Here is a 20,064-nt window from a genome sequence, read left to right on the forward strand (position 1 = left end):
CACTGCCAATATCCAACGACAATTTCAGCACAATTTAGTCATGCTAATTTGGCAAGTACTTTTTTGTTGATGTATAGTATATAACGGAATGTATTTTCATGACTCTGAAAATTGTTTTTGATTGATGGATGGTGCTGCTGATAAATTTAAGTAAAGTTATGGATAATTTTGAAATTAATTGGCAATAAAAAGGGCGAGAAAGTTTTATTATGTAGGTGATATGTGTAATAAAAGTTGAATACAACATGGTTATGGAGTAAGAACACGAATGGAGTGATTGAAATATTTGCATAAACTGTGAATTACCAAAATTACTCTGTCGTTAAATCCTTTATGAAAAATTTCATCGATTCGGGTAAATGGAGGATTGGATAGAATTTAAGCCATTTAAAGCAAGTGAAGTGCTTTTATCAGAAGTTTTTTCATGCCAAAACTACAACCACACAACAACCACAACCAACTACAGAGCAACAGGCTTATTTGAACTCTCAACGCGCTAGTAGTAATTGAGGGACCCCTAAAAATAGTTTTTTATAATAATCCAAAAGACTTTTCAAAGAAATGGCTCACAAAACAGTGTTTAAGTAAAGTTTAGAACAAACAGCCTCTTTGTTAAGAAATTTAAATCCTAAACAATCTTTAACGGGCTTCGCTAAAGTCGCCCAGTCTACGTACATCAAAACTTTACGTCCCATCGTTTTCGTCTATAAACTTACTTTTAATAAAGAGATACATATTCCTTTGTTTGGTAATCATATAATAATTGGCTTGATTATTTCAGTAAAACTCAACATAACAAACAACCACTCCTGTCGCTTTAAACCGACTTTTTTACAAATGGACCTAAAGTTAAGCCACTTTTCGAGATTCAGATGAGCCTTTTTTTGTCTCTTTGTGGAATTTTTAGAACAAGTTGGCTTGTTTTCGAGAGTTAACTAGAAGACGCTTCTTTAAGAATGCAACCTTTTTTCCTGGATAACTGTAGTTGTATTTGAAATACATTATTTCACTTTTCTGTAAGGAAAACCACAATTCACAACTGTCTCATCTCTTTTTTTTGCAGGCATCTCCTCCTTGTCCAGCTGTGGCGATCCGGAACGTCTCCCCGAATTGCCACCTGGCGATGAACAACGCTTACAACGCGCCGCATTACATTTACAACAAAAACTCATTTTACGCGAATGGTTACGTGACCATCGCTTACAACATCACTATCAGCGTCTACTAGCCGTCGAAGTAGCATCACTCGAAGATGTCTACTGGTTGGAGGATTCACGTGCTACAAAAATACTCGGTAAAGATTGGCAATTATGGTCGCAGGCACGACAAAATCTGCCCACATCCAAGGCACAATTGGATGCACTTAAGGCGCAACTTTGGTCAACCGTTGTGAAATCCAGTCAACATCAAGATGCCTGGACATGGGGTGGCATGTTAGTGGTATCCGTATCGGTGGCCGGTCTTGTCACATTGGCCGCCATGACACAGCCATCACTGGCGCCGGAAGCACGTCATTCACTTCTACAATATGTGACTGGGAAATATTTATTACCTGCCAATTGCAAAGTGCAATGGGACTGGAAGGATCCAGCGGCAGTAGGTGGCACTATGTGCTTTGTTGTACGTTTTTTTCAACGTAACGGACAGCCTTATCCCATCTGTGATACAGATCAATTTTTTGTCGAAGTCACCGAAGGTACACGTAAGGTTGTAACTATTAGCGAGCTGGGCTCATCAACAGATCCGAATAATGCGAATATCGCCAAAGTGAAATTTACTGTACGCACAGCGGGACAGTATAAAATTTCTGTACTCATTGGTTCCAGTCACATTTCCGGTTCCCCTTTCACCAAAACATTTGTACCCGGACCAATTGATGCGCGTCGCTCGCGCTTCATACGTCCAGCTAGCACAGTAATATGTTGTGCCGGTACACCGACAATGTTGCACATTGAACCGCGTGATGAATTCGGTAATGCTTGTAATTTCGACGAAAACGATGATCCAGTAAAGGTAAGTTCCGAACAAAGACATACCTTATATACATACATATCGATATTGTTAAATATGTGAGCGCTGGAGGTGGTTACCAGAAATTTTTTTTTTAAATAAATCACTTTACTTCGTGCAGGGCTATCGTGTCGAGATTTTCGATTTAAATGGCGAACCCATTGAAAAACTACATCATGCCATCGCATTCAACTATGACCGCGTGAATACGCGTGTTGCCGTGACGGCGCTTTTCCCGGAGCCAATATGTCTGCGTGCCGTTATAAGCTACCTTGAACAGAAGCTGCCAAACGGTGATTTTGACATCATCGTGCTGAGTGGTGAGTTTCTGAACATTCTAACGGTGTTCACATATTTCGTATTTCACTTTCACATTTCGCACACGTGCGAATTACTCATAAACACGGAAATAAAAATTTAATATGTTATACTAATATATACGCTCAAGCGTACATACATATATGGTTGTTGAACTTATTAAAGGTCGAATGGTCGACACGAGTCGTATTAAGTAAACTTTTGCTATTTATTTTCACTTCCTATGCTCCTCACCCTGCTTCACAGGCAGTGACACTACGCTAGTGCATAAAAATATCGCATCACGTAAACATAATATTTGCTATGAAGCCAAATTATTAAGCATCTACGGCACACCGAAGAGTAAGCCACGTAAAGTCCTCTGCTATGTGGGCCCCAAACAAGTGAGTGTTTACAGTTAAATGTGCTTCATATGGCAGCGTCAATTTTCAAATGTAGAATTCGCTTATTTTTCAGGTTACCATTAAAGAGATGATACTGAAATTTATACCCAAACGCATTGCGACATTCCGTTTGTGTCCGTCAACTAAATTTCATTTTTTGCCCACAATGACCACACAGCCACATGGACCGGTATTTATAATTGATGATGGCGCCCAGCCGAAAATCGAATTAGCATCACGTGATCGCAATATTATTGCAGCAACTTTTACACATTTTTTGTTGAAGAATATTGGTGGTTCGGAAACGTTTAAGGATAAACAGGACTTTTTCTATCATGAAGTGCGCAAATTTCATGCGAGCTACTATCACGAAAAGCTCGCATTGAAGGTGAATCGTGAAAAAATATTAGAGAGCAGCATGAAAGCCACTAAAGGGTTCTCTGTATCCGACTGGTGTGGTAACTTTGAGGTTACGTTTCAGGGAGAGCAAGGTAAGTGATGCACTTTCGTTTGTCGAATCTTGTAAATAAATGCGTTTTGTGAAAGAATTTATTGATTTGAATATGGTAAAAGGTTTTTAAGAGAAACAGAGACTTACTTATACTCCTCTCTCGATGGAGGTTAAAATGAAGTTCAAAGTGAAAAGAAAAAGTGATTTAAAAATTATGTATAACAATACTACTTTTTGAAGGCTTATTCGAACTTTTAGACTATTTTTTGAGTAATCAAGTCAAGTCAACGATTTATGCTGATAAACCAATTACTGCTGGTACATCTGTGTCAAACCAGGAAATCAATAAAAATCAATATTTTGGCAATTTTATTAATTTTATCTTATTTTTTAACTATATTGATTTGTTGCATGTACTTGTAGTCAGTTTTATCAGTGATGCATATATTTAGGAATCAACTTCTTTCTTTCTGCTTACAAATAGGCATCGATTGGGGTGGACTGCGGCGTGAATGGTTCGAATTGGTTTGCAGCGCATTATTCGATCCACGCGGCGGACTATTCTGCACATTTCATGACAAACATCAAGCGCTGGTACATCCAAATCCAAATCGGCCATCACATCTCAAACTGAAACATTTCGAATTTGCCGGCAAGATTGTGGGTAAATGTTTGTACGAAAGTGCATTGGGTGGCACTTATCGGCAGCTGGTGCGAGCACGTTTTACCAGATCATTTCTGGCGCAACTCATCGGTTTGCGCGTGCACTATAAGGTAAGTGAAAATAATTTTAATGGTAAATTTATATTTTATAAACACATCTTTCTCACACTTTAGTACTTCGAACAAGACGATCCCGATTTGTATCTATCCAAAATCAAATATATATTAGATACAGATTTAGATGCAACCGATTCATTAGACTTGTATTTCGTCGAAGAAGTCTACGATACCAGTGGGCAATTGAGTAAAACTGTTGAGCTAACGCCGAATGGCTCGAAGGTGCGCGTATCGAATGCGACTAAAAATCAATATCTTGACGCTTTGGCGCAACAACGGCTCTGCAGTAGCGTTAAAGAAGAAGTAGATGCATTCCTAAAGGGGCTAAATGGTATTATACCGGATAATTTGCTGAGCATTTTCGATGAGAACGAATTAGAGGTGAGTTTTTAATGAAGGCCAAGCAAGGGCGAGTTTTAAATGGTGTTTTTTTTTTTTTTTTTTTTTGACAACAGCTTTTGATGTGCGGCACCGGCGAATATTCAATAGCCGACTTCAAGGCTCATCATATCATAAATGGCAATTCTGCTGAGTTTCGACGTGTCCTGGCGTGGTTCTGGGCGGCTGTTAGTAATTTTAGTCAAACTGAAATGGCACGCTTGCTGCAATTCACTACAGGTTGTTCACAATTGCCACCAGGCGGTTTTCAGGAATTGAATCCACAATTTCAAATAACTGCAGCGCCGACATTCGGTAATCTACCGACAGCGCACACATGGTGAGTTTAAGAAAATATGAGCAAATTTTTTCTTGTGTACGCATTTCTGATTTTTTTGCACATTTTCTATACTGCAGCTTCAATCAGCTCTGCCTGCCCGACTACGAGAGTTACGAACAATTTGAGAAGGCACTTCTACTGGCTATAAGTGAGGGCAGTGAAGGTTTTGGCATGGTTTAAGCGTCTCTGCCATACTGTCGACATTCAGTATCCGTTAGAGCTATGTAAAACTAGTCAGATACATACATAACAAAAAGTATATGTGTATGAAAGTAGTTGTTAAACACTTGTCTAAATCAGTAATTGTGTTCCTTTAATGAATTGTTATATAACAATAAGTGTGGTAAATTCCAAAGAGAATGTGTATGTTGCGCAAAAATTTATTTAACTTTCGAAATTCATATTGAAATGCAATATATTTAGCGTAAATAAGTTAAATAAATAACTAGAAAAGCAATAAGTAATAAAAAAAAGACCGATATCATCATCAAGTATTGTGATATTTGTAATTTAAAAAATCAAGTGAAAAGAAAATCCTAGGAAAAGTTCAACTGCATGCTAACATCTCTAATGAAATTGAAACTATTGAGTATTGCGGGTGAGAATTTCAAAAAAGAAAAATACATATATTTATTTATCAAAGGGTACGTTTTTATGTACAAAAACTAAGAAAGTCAGACCAAATTGACGTATTTATCAGCAAAAGCAAAAATTGAGAGAGGAAAACTTAATGTTCAATAGCAATCAAAACTAAAAAATCAATCAGCACTCGCTCATGCGATTAAGGCTAAGCGCATAATGGTGGGGAGAGAAAATTAGTAGAAAAGAAAATAAAAACAATAAATTTTAAAATAGCGCTATACTCTGAGCAATATTACTCATACAATGATATATAATTGCTTAGATTTAGTTTCTCTACTTTCCTTTTTTTTTTAAACACCACACATCGTTCCACTATGCGTTTAGCCTTAGCATATATTGATGTGCGCCGAAAAAACCTAGAATTATTTGTCAAAACTACAATTTATTTATTTATTATATTTTCTACATATATTAAAAGCTTTTGTAAGGCTATTAATACAAGTAATAAGTGTAGGAAAACTAATAAAAATCCTGAATAATTTAACGAAGATCTTAATCATGATATTTATATATAATTTCATATTTTTAGTTATTTAAGTAGTTGGTTACCATGTTGAATGCATTTGCATAAAGAGTATTTATTATACATACATACATACATATGTAGTTGTTGCAAAATTATAATATAGTGAGAAAAAAGTAAATGAAAGCTAAAACTTGAACTTAAATAAATGAAATCTAATGAAAAAAATTGCATTTTTACTTTTTGTTTACTTATTTTCTAGCGGAAGATATCTCAAAAATAGTAAAAAAAATCTAAAATCAGAATAAAAATTGCACAACCTTGGTCATAAGGTTCAATGCTCGGAAAGGTTAATTACCAGAAAAGAGTTACTTCATAGTAAACAGCAAAACCATCTCAGACTTACGTTCTGGGTCAACAATTCTTTAATTTTTGTCTAAAAAATGCATTCCAAAAAGTAACGACTCACTTTGTCATATTCAATCATTTTCTACAACCTACAGTATTCTTCGATTAAATAATTTAGTTACGGAACTTTTCTAACGACTTCATAGTGAAGAAGAGGTTTTCATAAAAAAAATATATTGAGCATTCTTTTTATAAACAACTTTTGCATTTGAAATAATAAACAAAGATGACACTAGCACGTTTTTAACAGGATTGCTTTCTTATTGAACACTACATTGCTTATGAAAATAATTCAAAAGGCAATAATCCAAAGACGAATATTAAAAGAAAAATATGTTGGAATAAAAGCAGTGGTCTAAAAAAAAGTGATAGATCGGGTCTCGCCCAAACCCAAATTAAGTATTATGATGAATTTCTTCATACAATAAATAAAGAAATAAACTACAGGAAGTGCTCAACGGATCGCAGAGGTTCTAAGTGGTTCCCAGTGGCTCTCAAACTTTCTCAGCAGCTTCTATCGATGTTCATTGACCAGGGTTGCAAAAAATGCATTAAAAATACTTATTAACTGTTAATTCAAATTTGAATTAAATTTTTTGTATTTTGTAATCCTAAAATCGAGATTAAGAAATAAAAAAAAAATGTTTAATCTCGGATACGAAATTAAAAAATAATTAAATACCAGAATAAAAACCAAAAAAAATGTTGAAACCAACATCTTCCGGATCGAAAAAAAAAATTTAATATCAAGCATATAATTAAGAATTCAAAAAATAATTTATTTTAGAATTAACATTTTTTCGCGTTCATTCAAATGAAAAAATAATATTTTTAATCTCATCATCGGGATTAAAAAATAAATATTTAATTTTAGATCCAAAAATTTTGAATCAAAAAATACGCAACCCTGTCATTGAGTGTCTACTAAAATTTGTTGGATGTTTATAAATTATTTATTATTTATTATTATTAATTTTGATTGGTCAGTTTTTATGGCAGCTATATGCTAAGTCGTTTGATCCAAACAAATTGTTCGAGGACTGCGCCGGATTGTAGGACAATTATCTGTGCGAAATTTCGTGAAGATATCTTATCAAATAAAAAACATACAAGAAATTGATTTTGAGTTCAGTTTTTATTGCTGCTATATGCTAGAGTGGTACGATATCGGCAATGCCGACAAATGAATAGCTTTTTGGAAAAAGAAGGATTTGTGCAAAATGTACGCTCGATATGGAGACTCAACTCGTGACGCTGATCATTTAAGTGTGTATACATAATATATATTTTATAGGGTCTCCGACGTTTTCTTCTGGGAGTGGCAAACTTAATTAACCTGTTCAGGGAATACAGTAAATCATTACACCGCTGGCCTTTACCAACACTACTGCACTTTAAATTTACTTTAATACCTACACAAGTATGCAATGCATATTTAGAACATGTACCACTGACAATCTAGCAGCATGTAGAAATTAGTAGAACTTCATCATTACAATATATCTGGAGTATATCGTACATACGCACGTGCATACGTCACAAATGCATGTACAACGTGCACATGCACATAAACATATATATGGCAAGTGAGAGTTTTACGCGTGAATCACAAATTAGGGTATGCAAAAAATGGGCCAAATACAGTTAGCACAATCATTAGATATATTGTTGTATATGACGAGTTACACAAATACTTGCCTATCCACACTACCTATGTGCATATATTATCATTCAGGATGAGTGCCAAATTAAAAGAAAAACATTTTGAGGCAAATAAATATGCACGCGCATGCTCACTCTACAAATAAAACAATTATTTGGTAAACATGTGTAAGTATATCTTTTAGCTTTATGCTTGAGTGATCAGCCATCGAGGAGCAGTTGGCATCATTATCAATCCACCTTGACAAAGTTCGTTCGTGCTGTCATATATTATGATAATTAACATTAATATATTATTTTCGCAGCGATTATGAAATAGTTAATTATTAAACGGAAGTGAGAAAGAAAGTGTTTGCAAACATTTTGAATGCGTTGCTGAGGCTGCTGATGCTGCCCATTCAAGGCACTAAAGAGATCACAACTTCATGTGATCAACATTGTCACTTTTATTTTTATTAAGAAAAGCAAAACCAACGCATTCAAAATACGCTACCCTGTGAAAAGTGGTAGAGTAGTACGCACTACCATATAATATTTGAGATTGTCAAGCTTAAGCTAAAACAACAAATATGTATGGTGTGATATATGTTTATTTTGAATTGGAGATTTAAGCAAAAAAAGACCAAACACACCATTTTTTAGTCAACTTAATATGTGTTAGGTCATAACACTTGAAAGTAAAACCAGCACATAAATTAGGCGACCCAAGTATGCCAGCAACGGTGGGTAAACTCACAGAAACATTGCGCATACACTTGTAAGTAGACACTAATAACCGAAAAGTGCGCGTTTTTAGTGTTGCGGTTTGTACAAGGTGCTTTATTAGCAAGCTATACAAGAACTTGATTTTAATCGGTCAGTTTGTATGACAAGTAATCCGATCGGAAAAATTTGTTGAGATTGTACAGTTGCCTTGGCCAATAATCCGTGACAAATTTGGTTAAGATATTTTGTCAAATAAAAAAGGCCTTGATTTTAAGAATTGATTTGTATGATAGCTATATGCTATAGTGGTCCGATGTCGGCGATTCCAACAAATCAGCTGGTTCTTGGGGAGAGAGAAGAAAAGGACATGTGCAAAATTTCAGATCGATATCTCAAAAACTAAGGGACAAGTTCGCGTATATACAGATGGATGTGGCTAAATCGACTCAGCTCGTCACGCTGATCATTATAATTACTTTATATATATTATAGACCCTCCGACGTTACCTTCTGAATGTTACAAAGTTAAAATACCCTGTTCAGTGTATAATCAATAGACTATTTGACATACTAGATGTCTTTTGGGTTGCTAAAACTTTCAAGCCACGTCCGAACGACTGTTAAGTTTTCTTTATGACATTCACAGTAATTTTACCGTTGATTTGACTGCCGGTGCTGAGAGTACTAAAGAATTCAGCTGTTTCATCTTTACATATGTAAAGCTATAGTAAGCATTATACCATAAATCGTAGGTATCTCTTTTTAGCAAAACCCGTGACGGTCAGTTGACAAGTACGCTGTACGCCACGTCTCACGTAAAAAATGTTAATATATTGATGAACCCATCAGCAGATTCTTGTAGGGCATATAAAGCTATTACAAACACTTTCATATAATATATAACTTCCGGCTTAAGCATTCGCAAATCAAAACTTTATTCAACAAATTTTTTAGGTTTCAAGCAATCGTGTTAATACTGGTACTTTAAACTTACTTACACTTAAACACTTATTCATTATTTGAATTCCATTTGTTTGCTTAAAAGATTTTCAGAAATATTTCGCAAATATTAAAACACCCTTTCACTCTTATCAATGGAACGCATATTTCATATTACGCACAGAGCTGCATATAGTTATATTCATACATACATGTGGATGTATGTGTGCAAACAGAAAGCTCACGACGACAACACATTTTTTTATTACATCTAAGGTGAGCGAGTTTATATACATGTAATTATACTAAATACCCATAAAATAAATAAACCAAACAAAAACAAAAAAATAATAGAAATAAAGTAAAGCCGACCTGTGTCAAAGAGAAAAACTTTGGCTTGTAGTAAAAGAAAATTTCACTTCAGCTTAGACTAACATAAAGCAATCGCAATCTGTGTAAATACAAATATACTTCCATATACAAACATTTCGGTATGTATGTATGTTTATTTGATGAAAATGTTAAAATTAGTAAAATTGTTAAACAACAAATTAGGACTTTATACTAACTGCAAAAACCACCAAATATGTTTGTGTATAAAGTGGTCGTGTGGCTAACTGTTTAGTCGTGTGTCAACTCGTAAGTGCGGATAAGTGATTGAAGTCACACTTGAATAGCTAACTGAACAATCACGTTTGATTTTCTAAACGTTGCTGAGACCACATACATATTACAGTTGAAAAGTATTTACTATAAGATACGAATGTATATACATACATACATATATATTTAATCATATGTATATACTGATTTTACATACATATATATGTATGGTATATGAATTACATGTATACGTATTGAATAAATTTATAGTAATATATGTCGAAACAGTTTCATTACTTAACTGTTTAAAATATGCTTATAAAATATTTTCGGTTTTATATTGAAGTGTACTCACCTTACCTTGCGCCAGTTTACGATCAAGCATTTAGATTTCAGGAAAATGAAGCAGATGTTGCGACAAAAGCAATCATATTATGTAAAACATCATTAGTCACTATTAAAGAAGATGAGTTTACAATTCCTTTACTTTTTCCTCCATCTTTTTGCTTTAATAAATATAATATATATTATCTAATTTTTTGTTATATTTCCTCTGCATTTTTTAATATTTGATTAACGCATTTTTTGCTATTTACTTCACTTTGTTATGAATATATATAATTAAGTAATATAATTCACAATTGAATTTACTTAGATGCATTTTTTTACTTATTACTTCAGGTTTTTGCTTTAATAAATATGAAATATTTCACTATTATCTAACCTGATTTAAAATTTTATTTACCTTTTCTTTATTTAATAAATATAACATATTTCAATATTGAATGAATTGATTTTACACGCCTTATTTACTATTTACCATACTTGATATATTTTTATATTATAACTTTTTAGTATGATATAATGATAAATTTCTCAATTAAACGAACTGAATTTACCAAACAACTTTTTTTTTTACTTTTTACTTCACCTTTTTGCTTTAATAAATATGAAATATTTATCTATTTAACGAACTACATTTGCTTGAAGACATTTTTTATTATTTCCTTCACTTTTTTATATAATAACATTTTCTTTTTAAATAATTAAAATAAATTAATATATTTCACATTCAAACGAATTGAATTTTATGAGATGCATTTTTTCACTTTTATTTCACACCTTTGATTTTTAGTAATAATATATTTTACTATTAAAGAAATTGAATTTGGTTTAATATATTTTTGTAATATTTACTTAACTTTTACATTTTATAAATTTAATGTACACTTTTGAGCTTTTTAAACACATTTTTTATTATCTGATTCACCCTTTTACGCAAACAAACATAACACATTACACTTACATTGCATTCTCATTCATGTATACATACTCGTACATATATTACACTATATGAATGCTGCAGCCGCCATGTTGGGGCTCCTTTGGCACATTTTGCCGAATGACTTTGATTTGCATTATTTGATTAAATTTATAACTTAAAATATGTGAAAACTTTTAATTGAACATTTACACCACATATTTAATTATTAACAAAGCACTTTATGATATAATAATTGCACAAATGGCCCGATATTTACTTTTCTCTATCACACACTACTGCCACTGTAATGACAGCTAGATTTGCACACATATTTTCCACACTATACTTTAACTTATTATTAAAATTTCAATTTTAAAACATGCCCTACGCTTCCAACAACACTTTTCTTACACTTTTCTAGCAGTAACTATGATTAATTTATTATAAAATTATGAAAACCACGAAGTACTAGCAAATGACGCGATGGTTATTTAAAATGACGGCTGAACTGAAAATTTTGCGCGTACAACGGAAACAAGGAACTATTGAATTATTTCCTTTACTGGGCGTTCGCAAGGGTGCTGCCATTCGTTATCAATGTGAAAGGATTGCATTAATTGTTGAAATGTATTGCGCAATATTTTAACTAAATGTTGTTGCAAGTTAAGTTTTCACGCATTTACATGCATACATGCATAGTTAGTACTACAAATAAATATAAATAAATGCGAAAGCAATTAAATTAGATTGTGTAATAGTTGGACGAGTATGAAATTAATTAAATAACATTTCAGTGTGCAAAAAAGTAATTTAATTACTAAATAAAATAAATAAAATTATTTATTATGTTGTTAGACCACTATAGGTAATGAAATTAAAAAAATAAGTTTATGTATTTATGTTTTTGACTTTTATGTGTCATCTTATAAGTATGTATGGGTGTGTATTAAAAAAGTATATATTTTTTTTAAACTGAAATTATTAATATATAATATAAAAATTACTTTCAATATTTAAAAAATCTAAACTTAAGCAAAAAAATAAAAAAAAAATAAGTAAGGAAATTTTTTAAGTAAAATAATATTTTAAAAAATAAAAAACGAAAAATCGTATTATTGCACTTTTGCACATTTGTATATAACTATTAACTACTTATCGCTTCAAAAAAGTGCATATATAAATGTACATAACAAGCATTTTTTTACAAATTTATGGTGGCTACGAAATTTTATTTGCCATTTGGAAATGAGAATTTTGTAAGTTTAAACATTTCATTCATTGTATAATTTCATTAAAGCTTAAAACGTGCATTCATGTACGCGTATTAATGTGCCGATGTCAGATATGCGTACTTGATAATAAAAAGTGAAATTTACCACGTGTACATACATACATACAGACAAAAATCTTAGCACATTACTACTGTTGGCTATTTTTTTAAATTTATTTTTTTTGTTGCATTTCTTGTTGTCTTTCCGACATTTTATCTCTTTTCTAATTTCTTTTTTTGCAGCAAATGATTTCAAAGTTGTATGTTTATTTTGTTTTGTTCCTTATTTATTTTATGGCCTTGTCGACATGGCTACAAACCGGTATGTGATGCGTCAAAAAATGTAACGAGTTGTCAATATATATAACGAACAAGTAAAATAGTGGAGTAAAAAAACGAAATTTTTTGTTTAATTTTTGACCATATAATATTTATATACATACATGCAAACTGGTGAGTATTTATTTAAATATGTTTTTTTAGTAAATCTTAGTAATGAGCATGCAGTACGTACTTACTTGGTCAATGTTACAAACTAGTTTAAGGGTTCATTGGGTCAGTTTGTACTATGCGCATGAAAAGCGAAAAGAAATCTACTAAAACCATTAAAATATAAAACAAATTTCTTTTTAGTTATTCGTTTTTTTATATTATTTTATTTTTGTATGTACATTTTTATTATACATATGCATTTTACATAAGTACATATGGTTTAATAAAGTAGTACAAAAATTTGTCGCACTTATTATAATATAGAAATTTTTAAATATGCATTTTTTAAAATAATTTAATAAATAGTCTATAAGCTAGTGTAAATAAATTTGGCAAAATAGTAAGTTTGTCATTTATCCTTTAAGGACATATGAAATTTATACAAAATATAGTCTAATATATGCTATTTTTATTGTTTTACAAATTGGCATTGATATTTAAAATTTTTTACATTTTTTCCTATAGTTTTAAGTATTTCTTAACACTTATATGGTACAAAACCTTCATCTTAACTCGCAAAAATATTTGCAGTCGTTAATTGTAGGCTAAAAAATGTACGGAAATACGGTTTGTATAAAAATCAGCATTAGATCAATCAAAAAGAAAAGTAGCAACACTGAAATTTGACATTTGCCTGCATACACAGTTCCTTTTGCATTATTCCGCTTCCGCTGCATTCGCCCAGCTAAGTCAACGTATTTCTCTACTTCCTACATTATTTTTCTATTTCTTTCTTCATGTCACTAACTTGACGGTTTTTAGTTTCACCTACGCGCATTTAATCGGCAGCGTGCACATGGAATTTTTCGAGCAGAAAATCAAATTCTTCGTGCAACTCATCTTGTGGCCCTTCATCATACCTTGCGCATTCTTATAGCAGACAAAGTAATTACTGGCCGAGGTTTGATCTGCAATTTTATCACCTTCTTTGCAATAATATTTACGCTTCCTTACAGGCGCCGCAGTTGGCTTTGGCGTTGTGTTGTAGACATTCATCGCGGCCGCTTGCTGCACATAAGCATCCAATATATTCTTCTCATTGCTATCATCGCCCTGTGCATCTTCGTTAGCGTCCACCATTGAGGCTTGCGTTTGACCACCATATTTCTGCAATAGATTTACAACATTTTGTGCTTTAAGCGCCTGCTCTTGCCGGCGTTTGGCATCTTGCAGCGCTTTATACGCTTCCAATTGCAAGCGTTTATTCTCCGTTACGGTAAAGCTGCTGATAAGCGCTTCGGGCGTGCATGCAGCGTACGTTTGTGCATCGCAAATGCGCGATTGTGCATTAAAAGCGGTATATGGTGGACACGAGTAGGAAAGCACTTTGCCATCCTTCTTACTGCAGACGTAATAGCGCGTGCAGTCGGTGGTGTTCGGTTGGCGTACGCCGGTCGTGCAAGTGATGACTTCAACGTTATTTAATTCATTGAGCGCTTGCGTGTGTCCAAGTAGCGGTAGTATTGTGTTTCGAAAAACATCGTAACTAACAAAATTGCCACCCATATTGACCAGTTGTGAGCCATCGCTGAAAGATGTTGAAGTGTGTGTGTTGTAAGGTTTCAACTTATTGGCGGCGTTTGTGTAAGTGGGTCGTGTAGCGGCAGCGCCTGCAGTTGGACGCGGCATATAGGAGTGTTTGTTGTTACCGGTGCCACTACTGTAGCTCGGTTCCTCATATTGATTGCTTATATCCGTTTTATCGTTGTCATAATTGTAGGTGAACAATTGTGGCAGTGGACGCGCTTGATTGTCATTATAATCGTCCGTTTCGATTTCCATGCTCTCGATTTTGTGACCATTTGGACGTAACTTGACTTTATGTGTGTCCATGTGTGGCGCGAAGAGTGAGGGGCGTCCTAAATTTAATGGGCGTGGCAAATCATCATATTGTACAGTCGGATAGCGATCGTTTGATTGAAACAGTTTGTTAACATTGTTCTCGTTTAAATGTGGACTCGGTGAAAAGTATTCGGTAAGTGTTGGCGATGTTGGTTGATAGTCATTGGGACGTGCGGTGGTCGCACCCAAATCTGTGGCATATGACGGTGCATATTGTGCAGCGTAGCTGGGCGTTGGTGTAGTGGAGACTTGTGGACGCTCGGTGGTGAGACTCGCTAGAAATGTATGATCTACGAAATTGTGTGTTGGACCGTAGTGCTGTTGATAACCGTTGTTATTTCCAGTATTAAGTGGCGGATAAAGGCCTAAGCTCTGCCCGTAGCTGTCGACAATTTCCTTTTCACCCGAATTTGTGGACAACAGATGCACCGGTATGACATTGTTGTGTATGATGGTATTACCGGGCTTACTATAACTACTAGCCGGTCGAAGTAGCGGTTTTTGCTGATTGTTATAAGTGCCGGTGAACTGACCATATTTGTTATCGTTATCCTCATAATCCATTTGCTGATTATTGTTGTTATTGTTGCCATTAAAATATGCCGCAAAAGGATTCGTCTGCGTCTGCGCTTGAAATGCTGAAGCAGGCAAGAAAAGCGGTTGTATTAGTGGCTGCGCGTAATAGCCGGCGTTCGGTATTATTTTCGGTACATTTTGTGTGGCAATCATTTGTTTAGACAATTCTAATACGGTTTTTAATGTTTCCTCAGATATTTTCGGCGTGTTATGCCCATAATTGCTCTGGTCATTACCGTAGTGCGGCAATGTGAAGAGCACTGAGCCTTCGGGCCGATTTACGACAATTTGCGAGTTCGAATAGCCTGTGGTATCGTAACGTTTCGGCAGCGCATTGGTGAGTACAACCTTTGTTTCCGGTTTAAGTTTGTTATCTAAATGTTCTTGTAAAAGTGTCTTATTTTTGTAAGTCATTGCATATTTGTCATATGTTGTCGTAGACTCTGGTGCCTCAGTAGTTGTTGTTGTGTCGGTTTTTTCTTTTGAATTCGCCTCAAAAGTAGGTTTAATCAAACTAAATTTGTTTTGTATATTAAAATGTGCGAGGAAAGCATTTAACTGATCGGGTCGCAATTCCATTTGCGGTTCGTCCTCCTTCTGATATTGGGTTTTCAATCCATCAATCAATTGTGACAAACGCTGTAAGTGCGCTGTTAATTTCGGATCGATTTTTGACTTTTTCGTCGATGTTTCCGGCTTTATTTCGTTTTCATCATCTTCGATGAGGTGCTCCTCACCTTCGTGCTCTTCGGTTTCACGATTTTCCACTTGCAAAAAACCATCAATTTCCATTAGCTCCCCAACACCATCTCCACTAGACTCAATTTCAATGTCATCACGTAGCTCCTCCCTTTCTTCGCTGTTTATATGGCTTTGTATTACAACCTCCACATCATTGCCATTATGTCCTTCCTTCAGCGAGGATATTGCAGCATCTGTGTCATCATCTCTATCGTGCTTATTGTTTATTATATGTAGATCTGCATTTTTCAGCTTATTTGTTGGTATTATTTGTTTGTGGTTTTGTGTTTCATTTGTCGTCGTCATCGTCGTCGTCGTCGGCTTAACACCTGCATTAGCTTCTAGCTTGCTACCTCGTGTGTCAACTCCAAGTGCACATTCCCAATCATCGTCGGGCAATACACATAGTCTAAGATTGTGTTCATATATTAGGCCCGATTCACATTTTTCGGGTACCCAAACATAACGCTTAGAAGGTAGCTCAAAGCATTTGTAATACGCTTCGCAACGCGTTTTGTGTGGACGCGTCTTCTCCGGGCATGGCTTGCCTAACGAAAAGAGAGAAAAAGTGATAGTGATTTAGTTATTTATAGAATTAATATGCAGAATCGAGCTGTGTGCTCAATTGAGCAATAGTGTAGCAAAGGCGCAGATAGTAGTTAACGGCGGACGTAAGCATTAGAGGGTTAGAGGCGTTAATGAAATTTATTGTTGGAAAAATGTCAGTAGAATCTAGCTAGTCTATAAAATTTAACCGCTTTGTAAGGCAGATTTTGTGATTTAGCGGGACCTGAGTTCGATCAGACATATAGACATCTAAAAGTGTTTTTAATAGCGCTCACCACTAGGTAAGCAGCAAGGAAACGTTGGAAGGTCTCTATTTCGTGAAGCTTTCAGAAAAACTCAGAAAATAAATTTTCATCATAAATTTAGTCCTTTTTACTTAAAAAATATGTTTAATTTCGTAAAAAGCGTCTCAAAACTTCGCTTTACATCTTGTGATAAACTAACTAACAATATCAATAATTCACTAGGACAGTTAAGTGCTCTACTTCTCCTATGACTCTATTTTATATTATTTGAGAGCTGATCCTTAAATCTCATTTATTAGAAGCTGCGCATAATAAAGTATACTGGCATTTGAAGCACTTTTCGATTTTTCATTAGCACTGGGTGAAATTGCTGTTATTCCGCTTAGTCAGAACTTTCTATTCTCCGCAGGGCTTATTTTTTGATATTTGTATACCCTGAACAAAGTATATCAAGTTTGCCACGAAGTTTGTAACACCCAAAAGGAAAGACCTATAAAATGTATACATGGAGACCCTATAAAATGTATACATAAATGATAAGCATGATGAGCTGAGTTCATTTAGCCATGTCCGTCTGTCTGTATACAAACTAGTCCCTCAGGTTTTAAGTTATCGACCTGAAATTTTGCACCTGTCTTTTCCCCTTTAAGAAGCTGCGCGTTTGTCGAAACGACCGATATCGGACCACTATAGCATATAGCTGTCATACAAACTGAACAATCGGAATTAAGTACTTATTTGGGTAACTTTTTATTTGACGTAATATCTTCACAAAATTTGGCATGGATTGTTATTTAAGGCAATCATGCAATCTTAAAAGAAATTATATAGATCAGACAACCATAGCATATAGCTGCCATACAAACTGACTAATCAAACATTTTTATTTGCCAAATTATATTCAAGAAATTTGGCATATATTATTATTCAAAGCATCGCTACAATCTCCGAACAAATTGTTCAGATCGAACTACTATAGTATATAGCTGCCGTACAAACTGACCGATCAAAATTATGTTAAAGATCTTTCTATTCCCTTTAATGTCATTAGAAATGCAACTGTGAAGGGTATTATAGCTTCGGTGCAGGCGAAGTTAATGTTTTTTCTTGTTTTATATAATATACTTATATATTTTATTTCATAAAACACTTTCAATAACGTTAAAAATAATATGTCGTTCCTTTTTGTAACATCTGTTATATTTTATAGCATGTTTTATAATATATTTCCTTGTGCACTTTTTCAGAGTTTTATTATTTTCACAGTTCACTTATCAATTTGCATACAATCGGTTTTAATGCGTACCTTCCGAAAAGTAAAATAATCCAAATATCACCAGCGCATATATTTCAAAATGCATTTTTATCAATTAGCTTGTACACTACCACACGTATATATATATATATATATTTATATATATATATAGATGCACTAATGCACGTCCAAATAATAACGAAAAATTATTTTAAACCACGCACCGATTACAGTTGCCGTTATCTGTTTCGAAATTCTTTAGCGCACAATAGCGGCTAAGTTTTATTTTCAACCGTAAGCGTTCGTTATACTCCTTTTTAATAACCAAATTATCCTCTTTACGTTAATCCAATGATAAAACCGTTAAATTGCGCGCCGGGCCGTTGCGTATGCTGTCCAAGGCATGAATGATTTTACAAGAAACCGCGCTCGTGTTTATGACTAAATTTGTTAATATAATATTCATACTTTCTTAAGCCCCATTTAAACGGCTGCAAACTAACACTTGTGAAAATATGAAAAATGAGAAATATGTATATACATATATGTATATAAAAAGAGAAGTACGCACCACGTTAATGTCCGTCCGTAAACTGCAGACTGTAAATGCTACCATTTCTACGGTCTGCGCACATTTGCCTACAAACACAACTACACACATCTGCTACTGTTTATTAATAAACGTTTTTGTTGTCGCATTTAAATGCGAGCAAAGTGCTAAAATACGAAAAAAGTGTAAAGACAGAAGTAGAGAAGTAACAATTCTGACCACTGTGCGCATAGTTCGTTGATGGAGGCTCGTAGGTCGGAAGCGGCAATACACATATACATTTAGCTTAGTTTGTGTGCGTGAGCATTTTTCACCTGCACACACCTGCGAAATAGCACGCGCCTGCCTGCTCGTTTAGTGCACTTTCGTTGGCGTTTGTTGTGCCAAACTTGCATAGTGTTGTTGTTATTGTTAACATTTTGGTTTTATATAGTAAATTGTCTTATTATTGTGTTAAACATGCCACTATTTGCCGCTAGTTGCAATCCCGGCAGATTCCACAATACCAACGGACATTAAAGCACTGTGTGTATGTATATACATGCTTACATACAATGAACTTACGAATTGTTTAAACAAATACACATAAGCGTCAGCAATCAGTTTTTACATTTTGTTGTTGTTGATTTTTACTATAACATAAAGCGTGTGTAAATATAAAGGAATTTCACTTTTTGATTGGTAAACCATACGATAACATGGAATGAAGATAAAGTTACGTTATAGCTAGATATATGTATATGTATATACATATACAAGTATGTATGTAAATAGAATAATACACATGTGCGCATTATATACATACATACATATTCAGATGTATGACATCGGCTGCTTTGACTGAGTTCAATGAATTTGGTCCAACTTATAAGTCCATACATATACATATGTGTATAATTTTGCTTCAAAAATACTTAATTTTATAATTCGGTCCATTTTATAATTTTGACCACGTGCAGTTGCTAATCATTAAGCATGTATTTATGTACATAAGTATGTATATAAAATCGTTACGCATGATTGCCACATGTGATATTTGTTTAGAAGAAATTTAGAGTGAAATTTTCTATTTTTGGCTGCACATGTGCGTCTTTTTTCTTTTATTGCAATATTTAAATTATTATTACCAGTGTTAGTTAATTTAAGTGGTTTTACTGGTTATTATATTTAATAATCCTTG

At 34.0% G+C, this 20,064-nt stretch overlaps 2 protein-coding genes across 4 annotated transcripts in view; one reads left to right on the forward strand and one right to left on the reverse strand.

Moving 5' to 3' along the window:
- Positions 1-5,475, forward strand: part of LOC106621167 (apoptosis-resistant E3 ubiquitin protein ligase 1) — a 30,574-nt gene extending 25,099 nt beyond the window's left edge. For 2 of the 3 annotated variants that reach the window (XM_014239905.3, XM_014239907.3), the window contains 8 exons: positions 1,064-2,013; positions 2,132-2,330; positions 2,575-2,711; positions 2,767-3,202; positions 3,647-3,936; positions 4,000-4,323; positions 4,398-4,660; positions 4,738-5,475. In XM_014239905.3, the coding sequence (XP_014095380.3) occupies positions 1,064-2,013; positions 2,132-2,330; positions 2,575-2,711; positions 2,767-3,202; positions 3,647-3,936; positions 4,000-4,323; positions 4,398-4,660; positions 4,738-4,840 (2,702 nt within the window). In that variant the 3' untranslated portion in view covers positions 4,841-5,475. The remainder of the gene's footprint in view (positions 1-1,063; positions 2,014-2,131; positions 2,331-2,574; positions 2,712-2,766; positions 3,203-3,646; positions 3,937-3,999; positions 4,324-4,397; positions 4,661-4,737) is intronic. The other variant, XM_014239906.3, reaches the window with a different exon arrangement.
- Positions 5,476-13,446: 7,971 nt separating this feature from the next.
- LOC106621158 (uncharacterized) lies at positions 13,447-19,302 on the reverse strand. Its single transcript, XM_070106200.1, has 2 exons — positions 19,209-19,302; positions 13,447-16,815 (listed from the first exon to the last, which is right to left on the reverse strand). Exons 1-2 carry the CDS (start codon positions 19,300-19,302, stop codon positions 13,877-13,879), a joined length of 3,033 nt encoding a protein of 1,010 aa, XP_069962301.1. The 3' UTR covers positions 13,447-13,876.
- Between the last annotated feature and the right edge of the window lie 762 nt (positions 19,303-20,064).

This window comes from Bactrocera oleae, chromosome 3 (genome assembly GCF_042242935.1).
Source record: "Bactrocera oleae isolate idBacOlea1 chromosome 3, idBacOlea1, whole genome shotgun sequence".
In the NCBI taxonomy this organism is placed as follows: domain Eukaryota; kingdom Metazoa; phylum Arthropoda; class Insecta; order Diptera; family Tephritidae; genus Bactrocera; species Bactrocera oleae.